This window comes from Pongo pygmaeus, chromosome 4 (genome assembly GCF_028885625.2).
Source record: "Pongo pygmaeus isolate AG05252 chromosome 4, NHGRI_mPonPyg2-v2.0_pri, whole genome shotgun sequence".
NCBI classification, from domain to species: Eukaryota; Metazoa; Chordata; class Mammalia; order Primates; family Hominidae; genus Pongo; species Pongo pygmaeus.
The window spans coordinates 117,697,167-117,722,469 of record NC_072377.2 but is presented as its reverse complement, the minus strand read 5'-3'; the positions used below and the strand labels follow the sequence as shown (position 1 = coordinate 117,722,469).

At 40.0% G+C, this 25,303-nt stretch overlaps 1 protein-coding gene and 1 non-coding gene across 2 annotated transcripts in view; one reads left to right on the top strand and one right to left on the bottom strand.

Moving 5' to 3' along the window:
* Positions 1-12,840: 12,840 nt before the first annotated feature.
* On the bottom strand, positions 12,841-12,966 carry LOC129037724 (U4atac minor spliceosomal RNA). The gene has a single exon (XR_008502949.1). It is a non-coding gene; the product is annotated as a U4atac minor spliceosomal RNA (small nuclear RNA).
* Positions 12,967-17,997: 5,031 nt separating this feature from the next.
* Positions 17,998-25,303, top strand: part of MCC (MCC regulator of WNT signaling pathway) — a 478,671-nt gene continuing 471,365 nt past the window's right edge. The window contains exon 1 of the mRNA XM_054488736.2: positions 17,998-18,218. Within this exon, the coding sequence (XP_054344711.1) occupies positions 18,064-18,218 (155 nt within the window). The 5' untranslated portion in view covers positions 17,998-18,063. The remainder of the gene's footprint in view (positions 18,219-25,303) is intronic.

The window sequence follows — 25,303 nt, the reverse complement described above, 5'->3', positions numbered from 1 at the left end:
AATCTCCATGTACCCATCATCTAGTCTCAACAGTCTGCCATCCTTGACCCAGGTGTACCTCCACATGCTTCCCACCCTTACTCAATTATTATCATTTTAAAGTAAAATGTATATACATTGAAATGCACAATTGTTAGCTATACAATTCAGAACTGGACACCCTGTGTAGCCCACACTCCTATTGTCTCCTTTTGGGTATACTTAAAGTATATATAAGTCAGTAGATAAGGAACAACTTTTCAGCTGTTCTCATTTTCAAGTCACGAGGCATTCTTGGGGGTGTTCCTCACTTGAGAAATTCTTCCCTTGTGCCTCCCCTCATCCCATCTCAACACTGGAAGATCAAGCCACATTTGTCTCTGACATTTGTTTTTGACACTGTTTGCCTCTGCACATTGGCTCCAGATGTCTACCTGACTTCTTAGATTTGAGAATCCAAATGAGATTTCCAATAATTTATTCACTGGCTCCATCCATCTAAGATAAACACCCTGCTCCAATCCCCTCCCAGAACTCAGCAGCCTAACTCACTCTTGACTGCTTTGCCTGGTAGAGGAGATAAATGAAGCAGGTTAGCCTTCTTGGTCCACCGGGGGAACACCCTGGAAATAAGAAAGAGAATGGGAGGTACAGAAATAAAATGCATTTCTTCCTAATCACCCCAAGTATACTGAATAGAAGGTGAATGAAGTAGAGAGAAATAAGGGCAATGCCTCAAGTCATTCCTGATCAAAAGTAAGGAAAGAAAAATAAAGCTTCTGAGCTAAGAGTGTCAAGGTGATTGTTCTTGCTATAAGTATCTTTCCCCTAGAGCAATGTGTGTTAGACAGGTACACAACCAGATATACACTGTTTTTATTGTGTCCAGAAAAAATACACGCATAAATGAAAAGGTTTTATGAAACAATATGTGACACTGCAAGTCCTGTGAGGAATACATTTCAAGAGCCCCAGTGGATGCCTAAGACTGAGGATAGTATCAAACCCATATACATTTTGCTTTTTCTATACATACATACCTATGATAAAGTTTAATTTATAAATCAGACACAGTAAAAGATTAACAACAATAGCTAGTAATAAAATAAAACAACGATAACAATATACTATTCACAATTTCATGAATAGAAGATTCATTTTTACTGTAGATCTTTGCAACCTCAGCACATGATTTTTGTTTTCATTCCCTAAATTGAGAACTTTTACCTTTTCACTTAAACGAAGCCCTTTACCGCTTCACTTTGGCATATCCAAATTTTCAGCATCCCTTTTCTTGCACTTTGGGGCCATTATTAAATAGAATAAGGATTACTTGAACACAAGCACTGTGATACCAGGACAGTCGATCTGATAACCTAGACGGCTAAGTGACTAATGGGTGAGTAGTGTATACAATGTGGATACACTGACAAAGGAAGGATTCACTTCTCAGGCAGGACAGCAGGGCAGTGCAAGATTTCGTCATCAGAACTGTGCACAATTTAAAACTTATGAATTGTTTATTTCTGTAATTTTCCATTTAAGACTTCTGGACCGTGGTTGACCATGGAAAGCAAAACTGCAGATAAGGAAGGACTATTGTACTAAGTTGAATATATGCAGATATTTTCTATTTCTCTAGTTCATGTTTTATTTTTTTTCTCTAGTTCATGTTTTTAAAAGCCTGGCCACCACTTACTAAAATAATTTTGCAACCCACTGATGGGCTGCAAACTGCAGTCTGAAAACCGCTGCCCTAAAGATTTGGTATAAGATGTTGGAAAGGAGCTCTTTTCTCTGGAGTTCTTGGCCTGACTGTTTCCTTCATTAGAAACCTGTTTGATCCTTCATAAAGTATGGTTGCTCAGTTTAAATCCAAGATACCTATGTTCATTACAGGAGATGATATTTAGCTAGGGATTATGTAAAGTCAACCAACATATAACACCTGACAGGCATAAGGCTCCTCTTTATAGCCAGCCCCACCTACTAGAGCTAGGGTAGAGGTGGCTGGAAAGCCTGTCATCATGTGAGGTACTGAGAGACTGATGACGATGCATATCCCTGCACACACTCAGCCTGCCTCACATAGTCCCTATTGTGTTTGCCACATCCTTTAGTTCTAAGAAGAAATGCAAGCACATTAAAAATAAGAGGTGCTGTGTATGCAAAGAAAATACCAGGCCCCCCTCTCCAGAGATTTGAATCTAAACCCTGTATGGCTAACTTCCTATATGTGAACCCAGAAAGAGAAATAGAAAACATTTTAAAAGGAGGATATGATGTTATCTGATATCCAGCAATAAATGTCTTAAAAATATCATGATGTACAGCCTGATCCAGTTTTATAATACTAAAAATTATAATGGCTGTGTTTCATTGGGCTCTTCCCAGTGGTCCAGTGTGCTTTGCATTATTTCCTGGAATTTAGTAATACCTCTATGAAATAAGTGATACTATTACCCCCATTTTACAAGTAGAAGAGGGATACAATGAGTATCAGTTGGGGCCCTAAGACCTACAGCAGTGATGGGATTGTTATTTTTCCCAATAAACTTCCTCTTCTAAGAGTGCCCCTGAGGCCAGGAGCAGTGGCTCACACCTGTAATCTCAGCACTTTGAGAGACTGAGGTGGAAGGATCACTTGAACTCAGGAGTTCGAGACCAACCTGGGCAATATAGCAAGACCCTGTCTCTATTTAAAAAGAAAAGAAAAAAATGAAAATAAAGGAGTGCCCCAGAAAGAGAGGCCCACTGGAATCGCAGAGGAGCTGCTTCCCAGACATACACAAAGAAGTGGATTCAAGTAGCTCAAGATGAACTGTGATGAACATTAAGGTGCACCACCAAGTTCTCCCTTCAAGAATGGACTTTTTGGGGTAGGTAGAGCATGATAGCTGATTAGAAGCCTTTAGCAATTGTCACCTCCACAGAAACATCAAATTGAACAACTACCTACACAAAAAAAGTAACTTCATAAGAACCAAAAATCAGATGAGTAATCGCAGTAACTGATTTTGACATCATATTAAGGAAACATGCACTGTTAAGAGGAAAAGAAAGACAGTTTTGAATCCCCTACACCACCCCTCCCTCATCCCATGGCAGCAGCTATTTGGTGTGGAGAGAGAATCTGTGTATTTGGAGAAGGGAGAGTGCAGTGATAGTGGGACTTTCTTTCGGAACTCAGTGCTTCCTTGTCATGGGAACATCTATTTTTTTGTGGAAACATGGGGCAGAACTCAGCTGACACACTTGGAGGGAGCATTTAGATCAGCCCTAGCCAGGGGGAATCACCCCTTCCAGCAGTTGGAACCTGAGTTCCAGCTAGCCCCATCACTGCAAGCTAAAGCTCTGGGGCCCTAAATAAATTTGAAAGGCAATGTAAGCCACAAGGATAGCAATTCCTGGGCAGATCTTGGTGCTGACCTGGGCTCAGAACCAGTGGACTTGGGTTATACATGACCTAGTGAGACAGTTGGGATGACCAAGGGAGTGCTTGCATCACCCCTCCCCAACCCTAGGAGGCACAGCTCACAGCTTCAAGAGAGACTCCTTCTTGGGGAGAGGAGAGGGAACGGTAAAGAAGACCTTGTCTTGCAACCTCAACACTAGCTCAGCCACAGTAGGGTAGAGCACCAGGCAGAGTTGTGAGGCCCCCTAGCTCCTGGATGACATTTCCAGATATACCCTGGGCCAGAAGGGACCTGCTGCCTTGAAGGGAAGATACCAGTCCTGGCAGGATTCAACACCAGCTGACTAAATCAGCAGTAGTAGCCAGGTTGTACTTGTCATGGGCCTTAGGTGAGACTCAGAACCATGCTGGCTTCAGGTGTGACCCAGCACCTTCCCAGCTGTGGTAGCTAAAGGAGAGACTCCTTTTGTCTGAGGAAAGGAATGGGAATAATAAGAGGACCTTGTCATATAGCTTGGGTACCAGCTCAGCCATAGTGGCATACAGCAAGCAGATACCCAGGGTCCCTGATTCCAAGTCTTGACTCTTGGACAGGATTTTTTGGATGTGCCCTGGGCCAGAGGGAAGCCACTTCCCTGAAGGAAGAAACCTAGGCCTGGCAGCATTTATCACAAGCTAACTTAAGAGCCCTTGGGCCATAAATGAAAACTTGTGATAGCCAAGCAGTACTCCTTATGGGCCTGGGTGTTGGTGGCCATGGGGAGAGACTCCTCTGCTTGAGGAAAGGGGAGGGAAGAGTAGGAAGGACTTTGTCTTATGACCTGGGTGCCAGCTCAGCTACAGTAGAATAGAGCACCGGGTAGATTCCTAAGGTTCCTGGTTCCAGGCCCTGGTTCACAGATGGCATCTCTGGACCCACCTGGGGCTGAGTGGAACTTGCTGCACTGAAAGACACAAGCCTGGCTGTATTTGCTGCCTACTGACTGTAGAGCCCTTGGGCCTTGAGTGAACATGTGTGGTAGCCAGGCAATGGTCCCTGCGGGCCTTGGGTGAGACCCTGTGCTGTGGGTCTGACCCAGTGAAGTCCCATTGGTTGTGGCCGCAGTGGTGCTTGTGTCACCTCTCCCTCAGCTCCAGACAGCTCAGCACAGAGACAGACTCTATTTGTTTGGGGGAAATTAAAGGAAGAAAACAAGAATCTCTGCCTGGTAATCCAATAATTCTCCTGGATCTTACCCAAGACCACCAAGGCAGTACCTCTGTGAGTCTGCTATGAGTCTGCAAGAGTTACGGTGCTACTGAGCATGGGGGTGCATCCTAATGCAAATATGGCTGCAGTGACGAAAGACTTAGATAACAACACCAAAATCCCTTTGAATACTTGGAAAGCCTTCCCAAGAACAGGTATAAACCAGCCCAGACTCTGAAGACTACAATAAATACCTAACTCTTCATTCTCAGAAACTGATGAACATCCACAAGCATCATGCAGGAAAACATAACCTCACAAAATTAACTAAATAAGGCACCAAGGACCAGTCCCAGAGAGACAGGGATATGTGACCTTTCAAAAAGATAATTCAAAATAGCTGTTTTGAGGAAGCTCAGCAAAATACAAGGTAACACAGAGAAGGAATTCAGAATCCTATCAGATAAGTTAACAAGGAGATTAAATAATTAAAATCAAGCAGACATTCTAGAGTCCAAAAAAGCAGCTGACATACTGAAGACTATATCAGAGTCTCTTACTAGCAAAATTGATCAAGTAGAAGAAAAAATTAGTGAGCTTGAAGATAGAACTATTTGAAAATACACAGTCCAAGGAGACAAAATAAAAAAGAATAAGAAACGATGGAGAACATGTACAGGATATAGAAAATAGCCTCAAAAGGGAAAATCTAAAAGTTATTGGCCTTAAAGAGAAGGTATAGAAAGAGAGAGAGTGATATTGGGACAACGAGTTTATTCACAGGGATGATAACAGAGAATTTCCCAAACCTAGAGAAAGATATTAACATTCAAGTACAAGAATGTTATAGAACATCTAGCCGATTTAACCCAAAGAAGACTACCTGAAGGCGTTTAATAATTAAACTCCCAAAGGTTAAGGATAAAGAAAGGATCCTAAAAGCAGCAAGAGAAAAGAAACAAATAACATACAATGGAGTCCAATATGTCTGGCAACAGACTTCTCAGTGGACACCTTATAGGCCAGGAGAGAGTGACATGACTGCTGAAGGACAAAAATTGTTGTCCTACAATAGTATATCCAGTAAAACATGAAGGAGAAATAAAGACTTTCTGAGACAAACAGAAGCTGAGGGATTTCATTAAAACACAAAACATGCCCTAGAAGAAATGGTAAAGGGAGTTCTTCAATCTGAAAGAAAAAGATATTAATAAACAATGAGAAATCATCTGAAGTATTACAAAACTCACTGGTAATAGTAAGTACACAGAAAAACAGAATATTAAAACACTGTAATTGTAGTGTGTAAAGTACTCATGTTTTGAGTAGAAAGACTAAAAGATGAACCTATCAGAAATAATAACTATGACTTTTTAAGGCATAGACAATATAATAAGATATAAATAGAAACAGCAAAAAAGTTAAAAAGTGGGGGATTAAAGTATAGAGTTTTTATTAGTTTTTGCTTTGCTTATTTGTAAGTTTGTTTATGCAGTGTTAAGTTGTCATCAGTTTAAAATAATAGGTTATAAGATATTATTTGCAAGGCTTATGGTAACCTTAAATTGAAAGACATACAACAGTTATACAAAAAGTAAAAGCAAGAAATTAAAATATGCCACCAGAGAAAATCACCTGCACTGAAAGGAAGATGGAAAGGAAAGAAAGAAGCTAGACAAGACCAAAATCAACCAGAAAACAAATAATGAAATGGCAGGAGTAAGTCCTTACATATCAATAATAACATTGAATATAAGTGGACTAAACCCTCCATTCAAAAGACATAGAGTGGCCAAATGGTTAAAAAAAAGAAGATCCAGTGATCTGTTGCCTACAGGAAACACACTTCACTTATAAAGACACACATAGACTGAGAATAAATGGATAGAAAAGATATTCCATGCCCATGGAAACAAACAAACAAAAAAAGCAGAAGTAGCTATACTTATATCAGGCAAAATAGATTTCAAGACAAAAACTGTAAGAACACAAAGAAGGTCATTATATTATGACAAAGGGGTCAATTCAGCAAGAGGATACAACAATTGTAAATATATGTACACCCAATACTGGAGCACCCAGATAGATAAAGCAAATACTATTAGAGCTTGAGAGAGAGTGAGAGAGAGAGAGAGAGAGAGAGAGAGAGACTGAGAGAGACCCAAATACCATAATAGCTAGAGACTTCAACACCCCACTTTTAGGATTGGACAGATCATCTAGACAGAAAATCAACAAAGAAGCATTGGACTTAATCTGTGCTATAGACCAAATGGACCTAATACATATTTAGAGAACATTTCATCTAATGGCTGCAGAATACACATCCCTCTCCTCAGCCCAGGAATCATTCTCATGGACAGACTATATGTTAGGCCACAAAAGTAGTCTTTAAAAATTCACGGATATTAAATTATATCAAATATCTTCTCTGACCCCAACGGAATAAAACCAGAAATCAATAACAAGAGGAATTTTGGAAACTATACAAATGATTGGAAATCAAACAATATGCTCTTGAATGATCAGTGGGTCAGTGAATAATTTAAGAAGGACATTTTTAAAATTTCTTGAAACAAATGTAAATGGAAACACAGCACACCAAAACCTGTGGGATACAGGGAAAGTGATACTAAGAGGAAAGTATATAGCAATGAGCACCTACATCAAAAAAACTAGAAAAACTTCAAATAAACAACCTAACAATATATCTTAAAGAGCTAGAAAAGCAAGAGTAAATAAAACCCTAACTTAGTAGAAGAAAATAAATCATAAAGATCAGAGCAGAAATACATGAAACTGAAACAAAAAAAATACAAAAGATCAACAAACAAAAAGTTGGTTTTTTGAAAAGATAAACAACATCAACAAACCTTTAGCCAGACTAAGAAAAAGAGAGAAGACTCAAATAAATAAAATCAGAGATGAAAAAGGAGAGATTATTACCAACACTGCAGAAATTCAAAGGCTCATTAGAGGCTACCATGAACAACTATATGCCAAAAAATTGGAAAATGTAGGAGCAATGGATAAATTCCTAGACACATGCAACCTGCTAAGATTCAACCATGAAGAAACTGCGAACCTAAGCAAACCAATAACCAATAGGTAATAATATTTAAGCCATAATAAAAAGTCTATCATTAAAGAAAAGCCCAGGACCCAATGGGTTCAGAGCAGCATTTTACCAAACATTTAAAGAACTAATACCAATCCTACACAAACTATTCTGAAAAAAAAAAGAGGAGAGAATACTTCCAAACTCATTCTACAAAGCCAGTATTACTCTGATACCAAAGCCAGACAAAGACATCAAAAAAGGAAAACTACAGGCCAATATCCCTGATGAACATTGATGCAAAAATCCTGAACAAAATACTAGCATATTAAATTCAGCAACACATCAAAAAGTTCATTCATCATGACCAAGTAGGATTTATCCCAGGATGCAAGGATGGTTAAACATATGCAAGTCAATCAATGTAGTACATCATATCAACAGAATGAAGGACAAAAACCATGTGATCATTTCAACTGATGATGAAAAAGCATTTGATAAAATTCAACATCCTTTTATGATAAAAAAAATACCTTGAAAAACAGAATAGAAGGAACATACTTCAACATAAGAAAAGCCATATACAACAGACCCGCAGCTAACATCACACTGAATGGAGAATACTGAAAGCCCTTCCTGTAAGATCTGGAACAAAACAAGTATGCCCACTGTCACCACTGTTATTCAACACAGTCCTAGAAGTCCTAGCTAGAGAAATCAGACAAGAGAAAGAAATAAAGGGCATCCAAATTGGAAAGGAAGAAGTCAAATTATCCTTGTTTGCAGATAATATGACCTTGTATTTGAAAGAGCCTAAAGGCTCCACAAAAACCTATTAGAACTGATGAAAAAAAATGCAGTAAAGTTGCAGGATACAAAATCAACATACAAAAATCAATAGCATTTCTATATGCCAACAATGAACAATCTGAAAAATAAATTTTAAAAGTAATCCTATATACAATAACTACAAATAAAATACCTAGGAATAAACATAACCAAAGAAGTGAAGAATCTCTACAATGAAAACTATAAAACATTGAAAAAAGAAATTAAAGAGGGCACCAAAAATGGAAAGATATTCCATGTTCATGGATTGGAATAATCAATATTGTTAAAATGTCCATACTACCCAAAACAATCTATAGATTCAATGCAATCTCTATCACAATACCAGTGACATTCTTCACAGAAATAGAAAAAACAATCCTAAAATATATATGGAACCATAAAAGATCCAGAATAGCCAAAGCTATCCTGGGCAAAAGGAACAAAACTGGATGAATTACATTACCTGACTTCAAAGTATACTACAGAGCTGTAGTAACCAAATAGCATGGTACTGATATAAAAAGAGACATGTAGATTAGTGGAACAGAATCGAGAAGTGAGAAATAAATCCATGCATCTACAGTGAACTCAGTTTCGACAAAGATGCCAAGAATATACTTTGGGGAAAAGACAGTCTCTTCAATAAATTGTGCTGGGAAAACTGGATATCCATATGCAGAAGAATAAAACTAGACCCTTATCTTTTACCATATACAAAAATCAAATCAAAGTGGCTTACAGACTTAAATCTAAGACCTCCAACTATGAAACTCCTAAAAGAAAATGTTGGGAAACTCTCTAAGACATTGATATGGGCAAAGATTTACTGAGTAATAACCCACAAGTACAGGCAACCAAAGCAAAAATGGACAAATGGGATCATATCAAATTAAAAGGCTTCTGCGTGGCAAAGGAAACAATCAACAAAGTGCAAAGACAATCCACAGAATGGGAGAAAATATGCAAACTAGCCATCTGACAAGAGGTTAATAACCAGAATATACAAGGAGCTCAAACAACTCTATAGGGAAAAAAACTAATTATCCTATTTAAAAATAGGCAAAAGGTCTGAATAGATATCTTGCAAAAGAAGACATACAAATGGCAAACAGATATATTAAAAGGTGCTTAACATCACTGATCATCAGAGAAATGCAAATGAAAACTACAATGAGATATCATCTCACCACAGTTAAATGGCTTCTATTCAAAGGACAGGCAATAATGAATGCTGGTGAGAATATAGAGAAAAGGGAACCGTCATACACTTTTGGTGGGAATGTAAATTAATAAAACTACAATGGAGAACAGTTTGGAAGTTCCTAAAAACAATAAAAATAGAACTACCATATGTTCCAGCAATCCCACTGCTGGGTACGTACTCAAAAGAAAGGAAATCAGTATATCAAAGAGATATCTGCACTCCCATGCTTACTATGGCACTAGTCACAATAGGCAAGATTTGGAAGCAATCTAAGTGTCCATCAACAGATAAATGGATAAAGAAAATGTGGTCCGTGTACACAGTAGAGTGCTATTTAGCCATAAAATAGAATGAGATCCTGTCATATGCAATAATATGTACGGAACATGAATTAACAACATTATGTTAAGTGAAAGAAGCCAGGAACAGAAAGACAAACTTCATGTGTTCTCACATATTTTTGAGAGCTAAATATCAAAACAATTTAATTCATGGAGATAGAGAGTAGAATGATGGTTACCAGAGGCTGGGAAGGATAGTTGGGGGTAGGGTAAGTGGGGATAATTAATGGGTACAAAAATATAGTTAGATAAAATGAATATGATCTAGTATGTGATAGCATAACAGGGTGACTACAATCAGTGATAATTTATTGTGTATTTAAAAGTAACTAAAAGAGCATAATTGGATCATTTATAGCACAAAAAAAGGATAAATGCTTGCAGTTATGGATACCCCATTTACCTTGATGTGATTATTATATATTGTATGCCTGTATCAAAATATGTCATGCACTTCACAAATAAGTAAATAAATCTATCTATATCTACTATCTACCCACAAATAAAAAATAAAAAAAGTAAAATAAACAAATTAATTTAAGAGAAAAAAGGGACTTGTTGCCCAGCTGCTGGGAGTACTGTCAGAAGATAACCTGCAGCTGTCAGTCTATCAGATTTTGTCTCGGCTGCAGTTACCTTACTCACAGTCACAACCTTCCTGGGCTGTGGATCCAGTAGGATGGGGTCCTATATTCAATGGGTGATTGAGGCAGAGGTATATAAGCCAAGCCATTTCATTTCAGTAAAGGACAATCTGATATTGTTAGGCAGAATAATACCTTCTCCCAAATATAACCACAGTCTGATCTCTGGAACCTGTGAATATATTATATTATGTGGCAATGGAGAATTAAGGCTATTGATAGAATTATGGTTGCTAATCAGCTGAATTTAAGACAAAGAAGTTATCCTGGATTACCTAGGAGGGCCCAGTATAATCAAGAGGGAGGTAGAAAAGGGCATCAAATCAGAGAGAGATTTTAAAATGTTATGTTTAAAGGGAATCAAGTCAGAGAGAAATTTAAAAATGCTATTCAGCTGGCTTTGAAGATGGAGGAAGGAACCATGAGTCAGGGAAGGCAAACAGCCTCCAGCAGCTGGAAAAGGCAAGGGGGTGATTCTCTGCCACAATCTCCAGAAAAAAACATGGTCCTGCCAACACCTTCAGTTTAACTCAGACTCATTTCTGATTTATGCCCTCCAGAACTGTACAATAATAAATTTGTTTCATGTTAAGATAATAAATTTGTGTTGTGTTAATTTGTTACAGCAGCAATAAGGAAGTAATAAAGGCCACTTTAGAGGTCAGACAAGGCTGCTCTCAGCTCTGCATCACAGAATGGCTTCTCCCTCCATCTCCATCCCATCTTTCTTCCTTCACCTCCCTTCTCCCCAGTTTGGGGCACTCCTTAGTAAGCATTCTGTATGTGAACCCCATACTGGAGTGTGCTTCCCAGAGAGCCCAACTTGTGACAGATAATAAAACCTCATGAAGCCCTCTTGTAACTATAAATATATAAGAAATATATAAAGTTTATATTTATGAAAAGGAGTTATAAACTGTTCATCAAAAAGTGTAATGCCTATATGACTATGAATGTGAATAGCACTGGATCTGATATTAAGACAATATGAAGTAAATGTTAAGAATATGGCTTTGACTGGTAGATACAAGTTCAATTCTAGCTTCTGTACTTGTGTCCCCCAAAGTTCATGTGTTGGAAACTTAATCCCCAATTCAACAATGTCGAGAGGGGACTTTTAAGAGGTGATTTGGTCGTGAGGGCAGAGCCCTTATGCATGGATTAATGCCATAATTGCTGCAATGGGTTCCTGATAAAAGGATGAATTTGACCTTCTTACTCTCTCTTGCTCTCACCTTCTGCACCATGGAGGACACAGCAAAAAGGCCTTGAAAGATGCTGGCACCTTGATATTTGACTTCACAGCCTCTAGAATGGTGAAAAACAAATTTCTTTTCTTTACAAATTACCCAATATGTGGTATTCTGTTACAGAAACACAAAATAGACTAAAACAGGGACATTACTTAACTTTGGAATTTAGTTACTCTCACTCAGCAACATCCACCCATAAATAGAGATAATAAATACCTACCCCACTAGAAAGCATTAAGTAACGTGTAATTTTAAACCCTATGACTGATGTGTGATAAGAACCCAATAAAACTTAGTTAAGCTCTCTTAACTCTACCTCACTATTTTCTCTCAGGAATTTGCAACTTCTTTTTATAATAGTTGATACTATTGAGTTGGGAGGCAAATCACCGTTAAACTATATGGTTTGCTTCTGTCACAATATATGCTTCAATTAAGAGAGCTCTGGAAGGTACCTGTGTCCTGTATTGGTGAAGAAAAGCTTCTTAAGGAATATTGGAATTTAGCAGGGATGGTAAAAACATCCTAGAGAAAATGGTGAGCCAGTGGCACCATGGAGTCCTCACTCCAACTCTTGCATATAGTGTTTTTGTTTGTTTGTTTGAGACAGAGTCTTGCACTGTCTCTCAGGCTGGAGTGCAGTGGCGCGATCTCGGCTATCCCGGTTCAAATGATTCTCCTATTCTCCTGCCTCAGTCTCCCGAGTAGCTGGGATTACAGGCGCTTGCCACCATGCCCAGCTAATTTTTGTATTTTTTGTAGAGACAGGGTTTCGCCAAGTTGGCCAGGCTGGTCTTGAACTCCTAACCTCAAGTGATTTGCCCGCCTCGGCCTCCCAAAGTGCTGGGATTACAGGATGAGCCACCATGTCCGGCTGCCTTTTTTTTTTTAACTTTTTTTTTTGACATGGAAAAGTGGATTTTCATTTTTCCAAAAATTGCACCAAGGTAAAAGCAAACCTCTAGTTGATGCGGGTGTGTTGCGTAGGCGTTAGCAGTACTGCCTTCACTATGCGCTCATTGGACATAGTGCAACCCCAAGAAAAGGATGGTTGCATGTAGTCTAGTTTAGGTAAATCAAATTTGGAAGGACATGCACCAGATTATCAAGTTTTCAAAGCACTACAGTTGTTTTATTTATTTTAACATGTAATTTTAGACATATGGGGTAGGATATCTTGTCATGTGTACAGTGTTTTCTGAAATGTACCACATAAATTGAAGAAAAAAGCTGAGTAAGGACCAAGAGGTTGAGCTATGTACTTATCTCAGATAAATATATGAAACCTTTGAAATTATGACCAGTACTGTTAGATTTATGTCAGTGGTTATACATCCCTCACTCTTTGAGAGAGTGGCTCTCACTCATAACTTCTTCTTTATATTTATCATCTTTATATTCATATGGCATCTCTATTTCCAATGTCTTACAAATTTCTCCCTCTCCTGTAACCCTTTAGGCTGAAATTTCACATGTTTCATATCAATTCAGAAGCAAATTCTTTTCTGGGATGTGGAACCTATCTGTTCAGCCATTTCTGAGTTACCCAAGCATAAGAAAAATGTTGTTTAGGAAATTCATCAAGATCCACTTTTTGTGTGTTTAAATCTAAACATCCAGAGCTGTTGTACACATTCTGTAAGGAGAAAAAATATTCTTTTCTTTGAAATATAATTGGTTGAGCTTTACTGTCCACATTCTGTATATATGGAATGTGGTTACAGAGAGATGTATTGAAATTTTGCAAAATCCTTTGGGTTTCCAGACCCTCCATACATGTCATACTTACAAAAATGTTTTTTTATTTCTTTTTAGTCTTAAACTGGAATTTTCTAGAAAAATTTGAGTGTAACAGCTCCTGTCTGGCTGTATTGTCAAACAACAGTTGTTTTATTCTATAAAAATTAGAAAAATTAGGATTAAAAAATTTATATATATAAACTTAAATATATATAAACTCTTGGGCTTTGGTTCTTGTTTTCTTATAGATAGGAATATTTGTGCTGCTGGTAGCAAATTTCAATAAAATATTATTGGGTAGTAGATAGTGTCTTAGTCTGTTTTCTGTGGCTTATAACAGAATACCTGAACCTGGGGTAATATACAAATAAATGAAATTTATTTATTGTAGTTCTGGAGGCTGGGAAGTCCAAAGTTGAGGAGCCACATTTGGTGAGTGCCTTCTTGCTGGTGGGAACTCTGCAGGCTGAAGACGGCACAAAGCATCGCATGGCAAAGGGGCTGAGTATGCTAGCTCAGGACTCTCTTCCTTTTGTCATAAAGCCAACAGTCTCATTCCCATGATAACCCATTAATCCATGAATGATTTAATCTATTTATGAGGGAAGAGCCTTCATGATCCAACTACCTCTCAATACTGCCACACTGGGGATTGTTCCAACATGAATTTCAAGTGAGTACAAACATTCAACCATAGCATTCTGTCCCTGTCCCCCAACAAACTTATGTTCTTCTCACAAACAAATACATTTATTTCATTCTGATAGCCCCAAAGTCTTAACTTGTTTCAGCACAACTCAGAAGTCCAAAGTCCAGAATTTCATCTTCCTGTGAAATCAAAGTAAATTATCCACTTTCAAGATACAATAATGGTATAGGCATAAAACAGACATTTCCATTCCAAAAGGAAGGAATAAACAAAAAGAAAAAAGCAGCATGCCCCAAGAAAGTCCAAAACCTAGTGGGGCAAACATTACATCTTAAAGCTGGAGAACAATCTTTTTTGACTCCACGTGCTGCCTCTTGGACACACTAGAGCAATAGTTGGGCCCACAAGGCCTTAGACAGCCCCATGTCTATGTCTTTGCTGGGTATAGCCCATACAGCTGCCCATACAGGTTGGAGCCCGGTGCCTGAAGCTTTCCCAAGTAGATGTTGCATGCTGTCGGTGACTCCACAGTTCTGGGGTTCTGTTAGTGGCCCTGTTCGCACAGCTCCACTAGGCATTGCTCTGTTGGAAACTCTCTGCAGCAGCTCTGACCCTACAATTCTGTTTAACATTGCCCTAGTTGGAGCTCTCTGAAGTGCTCTGCCCTTGTTACAAGCCTTTGCCTGGACCCAGGCTTTCAGCAAAAATCCTTTGACATCTAGGTGGAGGCCCCCACATCTCCACAGCTCTTGCTTTCTGCAAACCTGAAGAATTATAATGGCATCATATGGATGCCATTAAGGCCTATGGTTCTTATCTTCTTGAGTGGCAGGTCAATTCACACCTAAAGCTTCTTGAGCCACAGCTGGCATGTCCAAAAAGCACTGTACCAGAATTTGGGAAGTAAAGACCTGAGAGAGCCCTGGGCAGCAAGCCCATGAAAGGTGCCTCAGGTCTGTCTCCTGAAACCATTCTGTCCTCCTGCCTCTGGGTCTGTGATGAGAGGAACAACTCAAAGTTCTCTGAAATGCCATCGAGGTCTTTCCTTCTCGTGATGATACTTTCTTCCTTTACTAATCTCTGGAACAAAAGGTTGCTGGGCTACACCCTTGGTTTCCTCTCCCAAACACACCTTTTCACTCTTTACATGGCCAGGCTGAGAGTTTTCCAAATCTTTCCACTTTGCTTCTGATTATAAATTCCACCTTTAAAGTTTTTTTTCCCTCTCACAGCTTCATGTAAGTGGTTAAAAGTAGCCATGCCGCAGCCTGAATGCTTTACTGCTTAGATATTTCTTTGGCCAGATACCCCAGCTTCTCTCTCTCAAGTTCAGCCTTCCAGAAAGCCCTCAGGCATAGAAAATAGTTCAGCTAAGTTCTTTGCCAATTTATAACAAGGATTGTCTTTACTCCATTTTCTAGTACCTTGTTCCTCAGTTCCATCTGAGACCTTGTCAGAATGGCCTTTACTGTCCATAGTTCCATCAGCATTCTGATTATGACCATTTAACCAATTTCTAAGGAGTTCCAAACTTTCCCTGTTCTTCCTGTCTTCTCAGCCCTCACTAGAACCTAGGCTTTTTCTAAACTGCTGCTTCATTCTTGTAGCCTCTGCTTATTATCCAGTTTCAAAGCTGCTTCTCCATTTTCAGGTATTCGTTTTCATTAACATCCCACTCCCGGTACTAATTTCTGGTCTTGTCAATTTTCTGTTGCTTAGAACAGACTACCTGAAACTAGGGTAATTTATAAAGAAATGAATTTATTTCTTACAGTTCTGGAGAATGAAAAGTCCAAGGTCAATGGGCCACCCTGCTGGTGGGGACTCTGTGCAGAGTCCCAAAACAGTGCAGGGCATCACATGGCAAGGGGGCTGAGCCTGCTAGCTCAGGTCTCTCCTTCTCTTCTTATAAAGTCACTAGTCCCACTCTCATGATAACCCATTAACTCATTAACTCATGAATCTATGATTTCAGTGCCCTAAAATACTGGGAACTTAGAGAATAATAAAGAAGTAAAGTAGGAATAGGTAGATAAGGTGGAGAGGAGGAGAAAGAGAGCAGAGATTCCTTCCTTCTGACCTGGCAGACATTCCCAAGACATATGGACTTGTTCCAGTTATATATTGCTGCATAACAAATCACCTCAAAACTTAATGGCTTAAAACAACAATTTTTAATTATTATCTTCACAGCTCTAGGGGTTGGTTAGCCAGTTTTCCTCAGGGTTTCTAATGCAGTTGCAGCATCTAGAGCCAGCATCATCTCTCACTCATGTCTGGCACCTAGTATGGGAAGAAGATTCAAAGATCCAGGGGCTAGAACAGCTGTAGCTCTTTGGTCATCTCTTTTCTTTACGTGGTCTTTCTGCATGGTTTCTCCAGCTTCAGGGTAGCCAAACTTCTTTTCAGGCAGCTCAAGGCTTCAAAGGTAAGTGTCCCAAGGGAGAGAGCCAAGTGGAATCTGCATTGCCTTTTCTAACCTAGTCTCAGAAGTCAAGGCAGTCACAAGTCCAATCCAGGTTTAGGGGAAGCAACAGACTCCACCTCTTGATGTGGGGTGCACCAAAGAATCTGTGGACATATTTTAAAACCACCGGAGAACTTCACACGCCTCTCTGGCAGAAGATCCAGGACAGAATAATGAGTCATTCACGAAACCACAGATTGCTTCACTGTGGTTTCCTTTTGGCTATGGGGGAATAGTGCAGTGTTTAAAGGCTCCTGCTCTGGAGTTAGGCTGCCCGGGCTTGTCTCTGCCCTGACACTTACTAAACCTGGAATCTTGAGCAGGTCTGGTACCTCAGTTTTCTTACCTGTAAATTGGGAACAATGAGAGCTAACATTTGTTGAGCACTTACTAGGTGTCAGACATTGTCCTAACTGCATTATGTCTGCTCTCCTTTTATACGCAAGATAACTCTATGAGGTACTTATCTATTAATACTTCCTAAGTCGTAGGATTGATAATAAAAGAGGCATCTTCCAGGTCTGGAGTGTGGATCAAATGAGACCGTCTATTATGTTCGCTCTTGGCATTAATAAAGCTATTGGGGGAAATTCTAGTGATGCCTGGCCAGTAGAGTGAGCCGTTTCCAGAAACGGACCCAACGTGCACAATGCCACACAGCGCGCAGACTGTTCCCAGTACAGAGTGGAAGCCAAGATCAAGGCTGCGAGGGCCAGGTTTCTTGACAGGTGTCAAAATTTCATAAAAAGGCCAGTCATTCTGGTTCTCATTGGTGGCTATGGGTACAGAACCCGCAACAATCCTGGAGAGTGGGATTACAAGCACCGTTTTGAGTTTGCAGAAGGGGAGTGTTTATATGGTTTTTCTGGAAAAGGAATCCATGACTCCGGGCGGTCGGAGTTCTGCTGGGAGAACACCCGCCCTCTGCCTGAAGCGTCCCCAAGTGTCCCGGGACCGCGTCGTGGCCGGATGCACAATACTGACACCCTTGCCGGTGGCTTCCAGTGTATTCTGCCTCCTCTTGTGTTCCCGATGCCACCCTTAGCTCCCTGACTCTTCTAGCCACCTTCCCCTCCTCCCTCTTCCCTGAGGTGCCTCCTCGGGCGATTCCAGAGCGCCCACCTTCCCAGTCCGGGCAAAACCCGGAGAGGTGGAATCCCTCACCCGGAGCGCCCCGGCGGCCACTGGGCATGCTCCGTTGTCAGGCGGGTTCGGGGCTGCAGGCAGCTTGCGCGCCGGCCGGATTCCTGCTGCGGCCGCGCGTCCTCCTCCTCCCAAGCAGGGAGCGGGCGCATGATGGCGGCCGCGGCTGCAGCGGCTGCGGGGAGCGCCAGCAGCGGCGGCGGCGGCGGCGGCAGCAGCAGCGACACGTCCAGCACCGGCGAGGAGGAGAGGATGCGGCGCCTCTTCCAGACTTGCGACGGCGACGGGGACGGATACATCAGCAGGTACGCGGGGAGGTACAAGGAAACCGACAAGGGCGAGATCAGCCCGTCCGGGCGCCCTTGACCCCTGCTCCGCTCCCTCGCCCCAACTTGCGGCAAGTTGCTCAGAAGCTCGCGGGAAAAGTTGGCTGCGACTCCGAGAGCGCGTAGCCGGCTCGGCCACCAAGGCCGAGGGGCTGCTCTGTTCGCCTTGCGGGGGTGCCAGTTGGTCCAACTTTTCCCAGCGCTGTCTTTGTCTAGGCGTTAGGAGACATCTCCTTAGGATGCGCACTCTTCCCGGGGCTCGGAGTGTTCTTCCCTGTGGGAAAAGGAGTTCTGGCCGCTTGTCCCAGGTAGGAGGGGCTGCCTCACAGCCTCGGGGTCCTGGGCATCAAGATGCTGCGGCACGGGGCAGCGATCTGCCCGGCGGCTCGGTGGACACCCCGGGGCCGCACCGGGAGGACATGCGCTAAGCGACAGCCTCCGACAGGGAAATAACCTGCGAAGAAACTTTCTTGTGCCGCAGAACCCATGAATTCCAAACTTCAGAGCCCAAAGAATAGGTATCGTTTGCCACCCAGTACTGATTTAAACGCACTAGCCTGAGTGGAACGAAGCGCTCAGGAGCAAACTAGGGCTAGACCCGACTCCTACCCGGCTCTGTGCGCTGACCAGGTGAGCCTCGGGGGTGGCTCCCGGCGCCTCCGCACCTCCACTCGCAAACAAACTTTGGGGTGTTTGCTTAGGATCCCCACACCTCCTACAGAGGCGGTATTTAAGCTTCCTGCCTCTCGGCTTGGCCAAATAATTACTTCTGCCCAAATTTGTGTCACTTAGACTCTTGTGGTGAAGAAGGCAATCGCAACATTTTCTGGTATGCTTCTATTGAAAGGTTGACACCGGACATTGAAGACTTGGTATCCGTGGAAATTTGAATTGCCTTGGATGAAGGAGCAGCCTAAGTTGTGCATTACATGTTTCTTTAGTCTTTGTCTTGGTCATGCTAAAGATCGTTTCTGAAAATCCGGGGCTGCTTCCTGATTGTCCCTGCCTACCTTAAAAAAAAAAAAAAAAGTGCGGAATTTTTCCCTTAAAATAAAAAAAAAACTATTTATTTGAGACTCAACGCAATTTTGATCATTCTTAGGTGAATTTTTATTACTTTCCTAAAGATTTACTGAGAAACTTTAGGAAGATATCAGAAAACTTGATGGAGTAATTCTGTTCGGAAATGAAAATAATATGTAATTCTGATTGACTCCATGCAAATTTCTATCTGGAAGTCTCGTTATTTTGGTTCTGAGAGTAAAAGAAATTTCATTATATAGTTTTCCTTTTTGTTGTTTTCCTACTTGAAAGGTGTATTATCTCATTTTCATTAATAAAAGCAGACTCCAACTTTGGATACAATTATTTTCTTTTTTTAAAGACAGAATCTCACTCTATCACCCAGGCTGGAGTACAGTGGCGTGGTCTTGGCTCACTGAAACCTCCACCTCCTGGTTCAAGAGATTCTCCTGCCTCAGCTTCCCAAGTAGCTGGGACTACAGGTGCCCACCACCACTCCCGGCTAATTTTCGTGTTTTTAGTAGAGAAGGGGCTTCACCATTTGGTCAGGCTGGTCTCGACTTCCTGACCCCAAGTGATCCCCCTGCCTCGGCCTTAGGAAGCGCTGAGATTACAGGCCTGAGCCACCGCTCCCGGCATGGATGCAAAAAAGTTTAATTTCACACGGGCAAGAGTGCATATAGAAAACTAGCAGCGTGCTATCCTTCTCTAATTTGGCCTATTAATATATTGCTTTATCTGAACTACACTTTCTGTATAAATGCTCACATTATTTTCGGTGATTCTACTCGGGAGGATAATGAATTCTGTAAGTGTAATTTGAGTAAACCGGGTGGTGATAAAGAAGCCGTTTTGGATTAGAGTAGAAACTGGCTGGGGCAAAAGTGGAAAAAGTTGTTAACATTCCTTGAGCTGCATTACTTTAATGTGTCTGCTTAAAAGTTTCAAGGTATGTGTAGTAATGAACTCTAAATCATAACTTTAACTGTGGGTGGAGTTGCCCTGGAAATTATGCTGTGGCAGAATTGCCATGTAGGAGAAGTTTAGGGATGGCAATCTAGGGCAACAAGGAACTTGTCTGGAAGTGTGTTTACGTAGTAAGCACAGTTTTACCTGGAATTTACGTTTATGTGATAAGACTTGGGGAATGGGGCTAATGAAGGTAAGAGGCATTAAATGACTCCCTCTCTGAAGCCACTTTTCTGTGCTGCTTTCATTTAATGACCTGTACTTACCACTCTGTCGTGGATGATATGGTTTGGAGGGTTGTGCATTCCTGTTTTATCAGACATGAGAGTTGGACTTTTTACATTAAAACCTTAAAAACTTTGGATTCATCCAAAGACGTTAAATTTATGTTCATGGTAGACAGCTGTATCTGTTAGAATTTCAGATGACTATATGTCATCACAGTAACCTAACCACAGTCAAATAAGGGTTGGCTTTGTCACCTAGTAGAAATCTGGAGGTAGGCTATCTAGGTTGGGGCAGCAGCTCTGCGGTGGTGTCAGTCCCCAGCTACCTTCTACCTTTCTCCAACACCATTTTTCACGTAAAGCATTCATCCTCATGGTTATCTCATACTCCAAAGATGATTGCCCTGTCTCCCTCTTCATCCCCAAATTCTAGGGAAGAAGATGTAAAAGGAAGTGGAAATAAGTGGTGCCTGTATCATTAAGGCAGAGCTTTCCCGAATCCCTTAGTTGACATCTTATTGGTCAAACTACATCACTTAACCATGCCTACTTCAGTAGAGTCTGAGGAAGCATATAAAAGCAGGAAATAGATATTGGGTGGGCAAGTAGCAGTTAATACCTATAATAACCGCCCCCCCCATGATAATCCACGTTCAACTATATTTGCTCTGGTCCTCTGCCGAACCCTCATTCTAAACAGGAGTAGGCTGGAAATCTTAAGTTTGGGGGAAGGATAAGTGGAAGAGAAACTGGGCCATGAGGGGAAATTTCAGGGAGATAAGGGGTGGTGCTTTGTGCTTTCAATATTCTCTTGGCCCAGTTTTCCTATCAGGCTGACAAAAAAGGCATCAGCTAACTAGATTCTTGGAATTGCTGCTTCTGCCAAGGAACTTTAGCCTATAAAAGGGACCCAGAATCATTCCCATCAATAGTTAAGGTAGAACAGAAAGCTATGATCAAGTGGCTCCAAACTGTGGCTGGTACCCCGCTGGATTTGGGCAGCAGAGTGAGACCACCGTAAGCTCTTTCAGTGCATTTCATTAACCTTACAATGACTTTACCACATATTTTATGGTACTGGATTTTTTGGACCCTGCATATCATATTATAGAAGGTGGTGGAGGTTACTCTATTTGTTGAAATTATTTTCCCTTTGGAATTTTAAGGCTTTTTGTTTTTACCGTTCAATATAAGAAACTGCTTATGTTGAACATACGTTTGACAAATATTGAAAGCCAGCACTTAACATTTTTGAGTTCCCAAGTCTTAGCTCAAACGTTGATGCCTTAGAGAGAGCTTCCCTGACCACTATATCAAAATAGGTTTGCTTTATCCTGCCATTATTGTCCATCATAGTACTGATTGCTTTCTTTCAAAGTGCCCTTTACAACTTATAATTCCTTTTGTGTTTGCTACTTTGCCTGTTTATTGTCATTCTGTCACTAAATGTAGGCTTCCTGAGGGCAGAAATCATATCTTTTTTCTCAATAACAGTGTACTCAGTACTTAGCACAGTATCTACCATGTAGCACACAATCAGCAAATTCTGATGAAAATGTGACCAAGAATAAACAGTGGTATGTTCACGTATACTGGAAAATGTTTCAAACATTTTCATTTCCAGATATTTTCCATATTTATGTAATATTTTAAATATGTATATCTTTAACTTTTATTTTAAATTCAGGGGTACATGTGCAGATTTGTTACATAGGTACACTTGTGTCGTGGGGGTTTGTTGTACAGATTATTTCATCACCCATGCCTAGTACCCTTTAGTTATGGGTACTAAGCCTAGTGCCCACTAGTTATGGATACTAAGCCTAGTGCCCACTAGTTATGGGTACTAAGCCTAGTACCCATTAGTTATTTTTCCTGATCCTCCCCCTCCTCCCAACTTCCACCCTCTGATAGGCCCCAGTGCGTGTTGTTCCCCTCTATGTGTCCATGTGTTCTCACCATTTAGCTCCCACTTATATGTGAGACCATGTGATATTTGGTTTTCTGTTCTTGTGTTAGTTTGCTAAGGGTAATGGCTTCCAGTCCCATCCATGTCCCTGCAAAGGACGTGATCTAGTTCTTTTTTATTACTGTGTAGTATCACATGGTGTATACATACCACACTTTCTTTGTGTGGTCTGTCATCAGTGGGCATTTAGGTTGAGTCCATGTCTTTCCTATTGTGAATAGTGCTGCAGTGAACATTCAGGTGCATGTGTCTTTATAATACAATAATTTATATTCCTTTGAGGATATACCTAGTAATGAGACTACTGGGTTGAATGGTATTTCTGTCTTTAGGTGTTTGAGGATATGTGTGTATTTTATTAAAGATATTTTTTCTTTAAAAATAACTTCTTTGGGGTTATATAAAAGATACTCTTGTTGTTGAAAATTTGGAAAAATATAGAAATATACAAAAATAAGATCAAAATGATCTCTAATCCCATAACCAAGGAATATTATTTCTATTTTCCCAGTGATATATCTGCATCATGCCATTCCTCTATGGGTACATTAAAAATGATTGGATAAATGGAAAAAAATCACGTGTTCATGGATAGGAAAACTTAATATTGTTAAGATGGCAATACTTCCCAAATTGATTTACAGAATCGATGCAGTCCTTCTCAGAATACCAGCTGCTGTTTTTTGCAGAAATTGATGAACCGATCTTAAAACTCATGAGGAAACGTAAAGGACCCAGAAGAGTCAAAAGAATCTTGAAAAAGAACAAAGTTGGAGGATTCATGCTTTCTAATTTCAAAACTTGCTCCAAAGCGACAGTAATTAAGACAGTATGGTACTAGCATAATGATAGACAGATAGGTCAATGGAATAGAATTGAAAGTCCAGGGATAAACGTACATATTCATGTCAATTGATTTTCAACAAAAGCACCGAGATTAAGAATGCCAAGGTCAAGGGTAAAATGGGGGAAAAAATAGTCTTTTTGAGAAATGATACAGGGACAACTGGATAGTCACATATAAAAGAATGAAGTTGGACACTTTCCTCACGCTGTCTACAAAAATTACCTCAAAATGTATCAAAAACTTAAATATAAGAACTAAAACTATTAAACTCTTAGAAGAAAAAATAGAGCTAAATCTTTGTGAACTTCGATTTGGCAATGGATTCTTATGTGACACCAAAAGCACAAGCTACAAAAGAAAAAAATTGTTAAATTAGGCTTCTGCAAATTTTTTAAGTTTATGCTTCAAAAAACACTATCAAAAGAGTGAAAGACAACCTGCAGAATGGGAGAAAATATTTACAAATTGTACATCTGATAAAGGACTAGTATTTAGAATTTATAAAGAATACTTAATAATAAAAAGACAAATAACTCAATTTAAAAATGGACAAAGGATCTGAATAGACATTTCTCCAAGGAAGACATACACATAGCCAATATGCACATGAAAAGATGCTCAACATCATTAGCCACTAGGGAAATGCAAATCAAAACTACCATGGGATTCTACTTTACACCCACTAGGAAGACTATAATCAACAAGTCAGGTAATAATAAGTGTTGACAAGGATGTAAAGAAATCAGAACCCTTATATATTGCTGATAGCAATGTGAAATGATGCAGCTACTGTGGAAAACAGTCTAGCAATTCCTCTAAAACATAAACATAGAATTGGCGTATGACCCCAGCAGTGCTACTCCTAGATATACAGCTAGGAGAACTGAAAATATATGTACACCCAAAAACGTAAATGAATGTTCATAACAACATTGTTTATAATAGTCAAAAGATGTACCCAAATGTTCATCATCTGATGAATGAATAAACAAGATGTGATGTATCCATGTAATGGAATATTTTTCAACCATAAAAAGGAATGAGGTACTAATACATGCTACAACAAGGATGAACCTTGAAAACATTAATGCTAAGTGAAAGAAGCCAGTCACAAAAGGCCACATATTATATTATTTCATTTATGTGAAATGTCTAGAGTAGACAGTTTTATAGAGATAGAAAGTGGATTAGTGGTTACTCAGGTTTGTGGGTAATGGGAAGAATAGATGAATGAGAGCTAAAGAGTATAGGATTTCTGTTTTTGAAATGACAAAAGTGTTTTAAAATTGGTTGTGGTGATAGTTTTACAGCTCTGTGAATATAGTAAAAAACAATGGGTGAACATTATGGTATGTGAATTATATAACTCAACAAAGCTGTTAAAAAAGATTTATTTTTTATTTTTTATTTTTTTGAGATGGAGTCTCACTATGTCACCCAGGCTGGAGTAAAGTGGCACAATCCCGGCTCACTGCGACCTCTGCCTCCTGGGTTCAAGTCCCAGCCTCCTGAGTAGCTGGGACTACAGGTGTGTGCCACCATGCCCGGCTAATTTTTTTGTATTTTTAGTAGAGACGGGGTTTCACCATGTTGGCCAGGCTGGTCTCGAACTCCTGACCTCATGATCCACCAGCCTCGGCCTCCCAAAGTGCTGAGATTACAGGTGTGAGCCACCGCGCCCAGCCAAAAATATTTATATTTGTTGTAATCTCATTATTCATTTAATTAATTTAATTATTGTTCTGTTGTTGACTATTTAGATTGTTTCTAATTATTTGTTTTAGAATTTCATTAAATCTAAGTTGCCAAAGACTAGGACAAACCATTACTTTATGTACCGATTAAACTATGGCAAAATAATTCTTACCACTTAGAAATTTAAAATTCTTACTGAAAGGACTCCCTTAAAATTGTTGAGTTATAGATTTTTATCATATTGCACTCTTGTACATATATAAAAAGGGAAATAGGCTAATCAAATTGTTTAAAATAATTCTAAAACTTCTTCATATTCAAATTGTTTAAAATA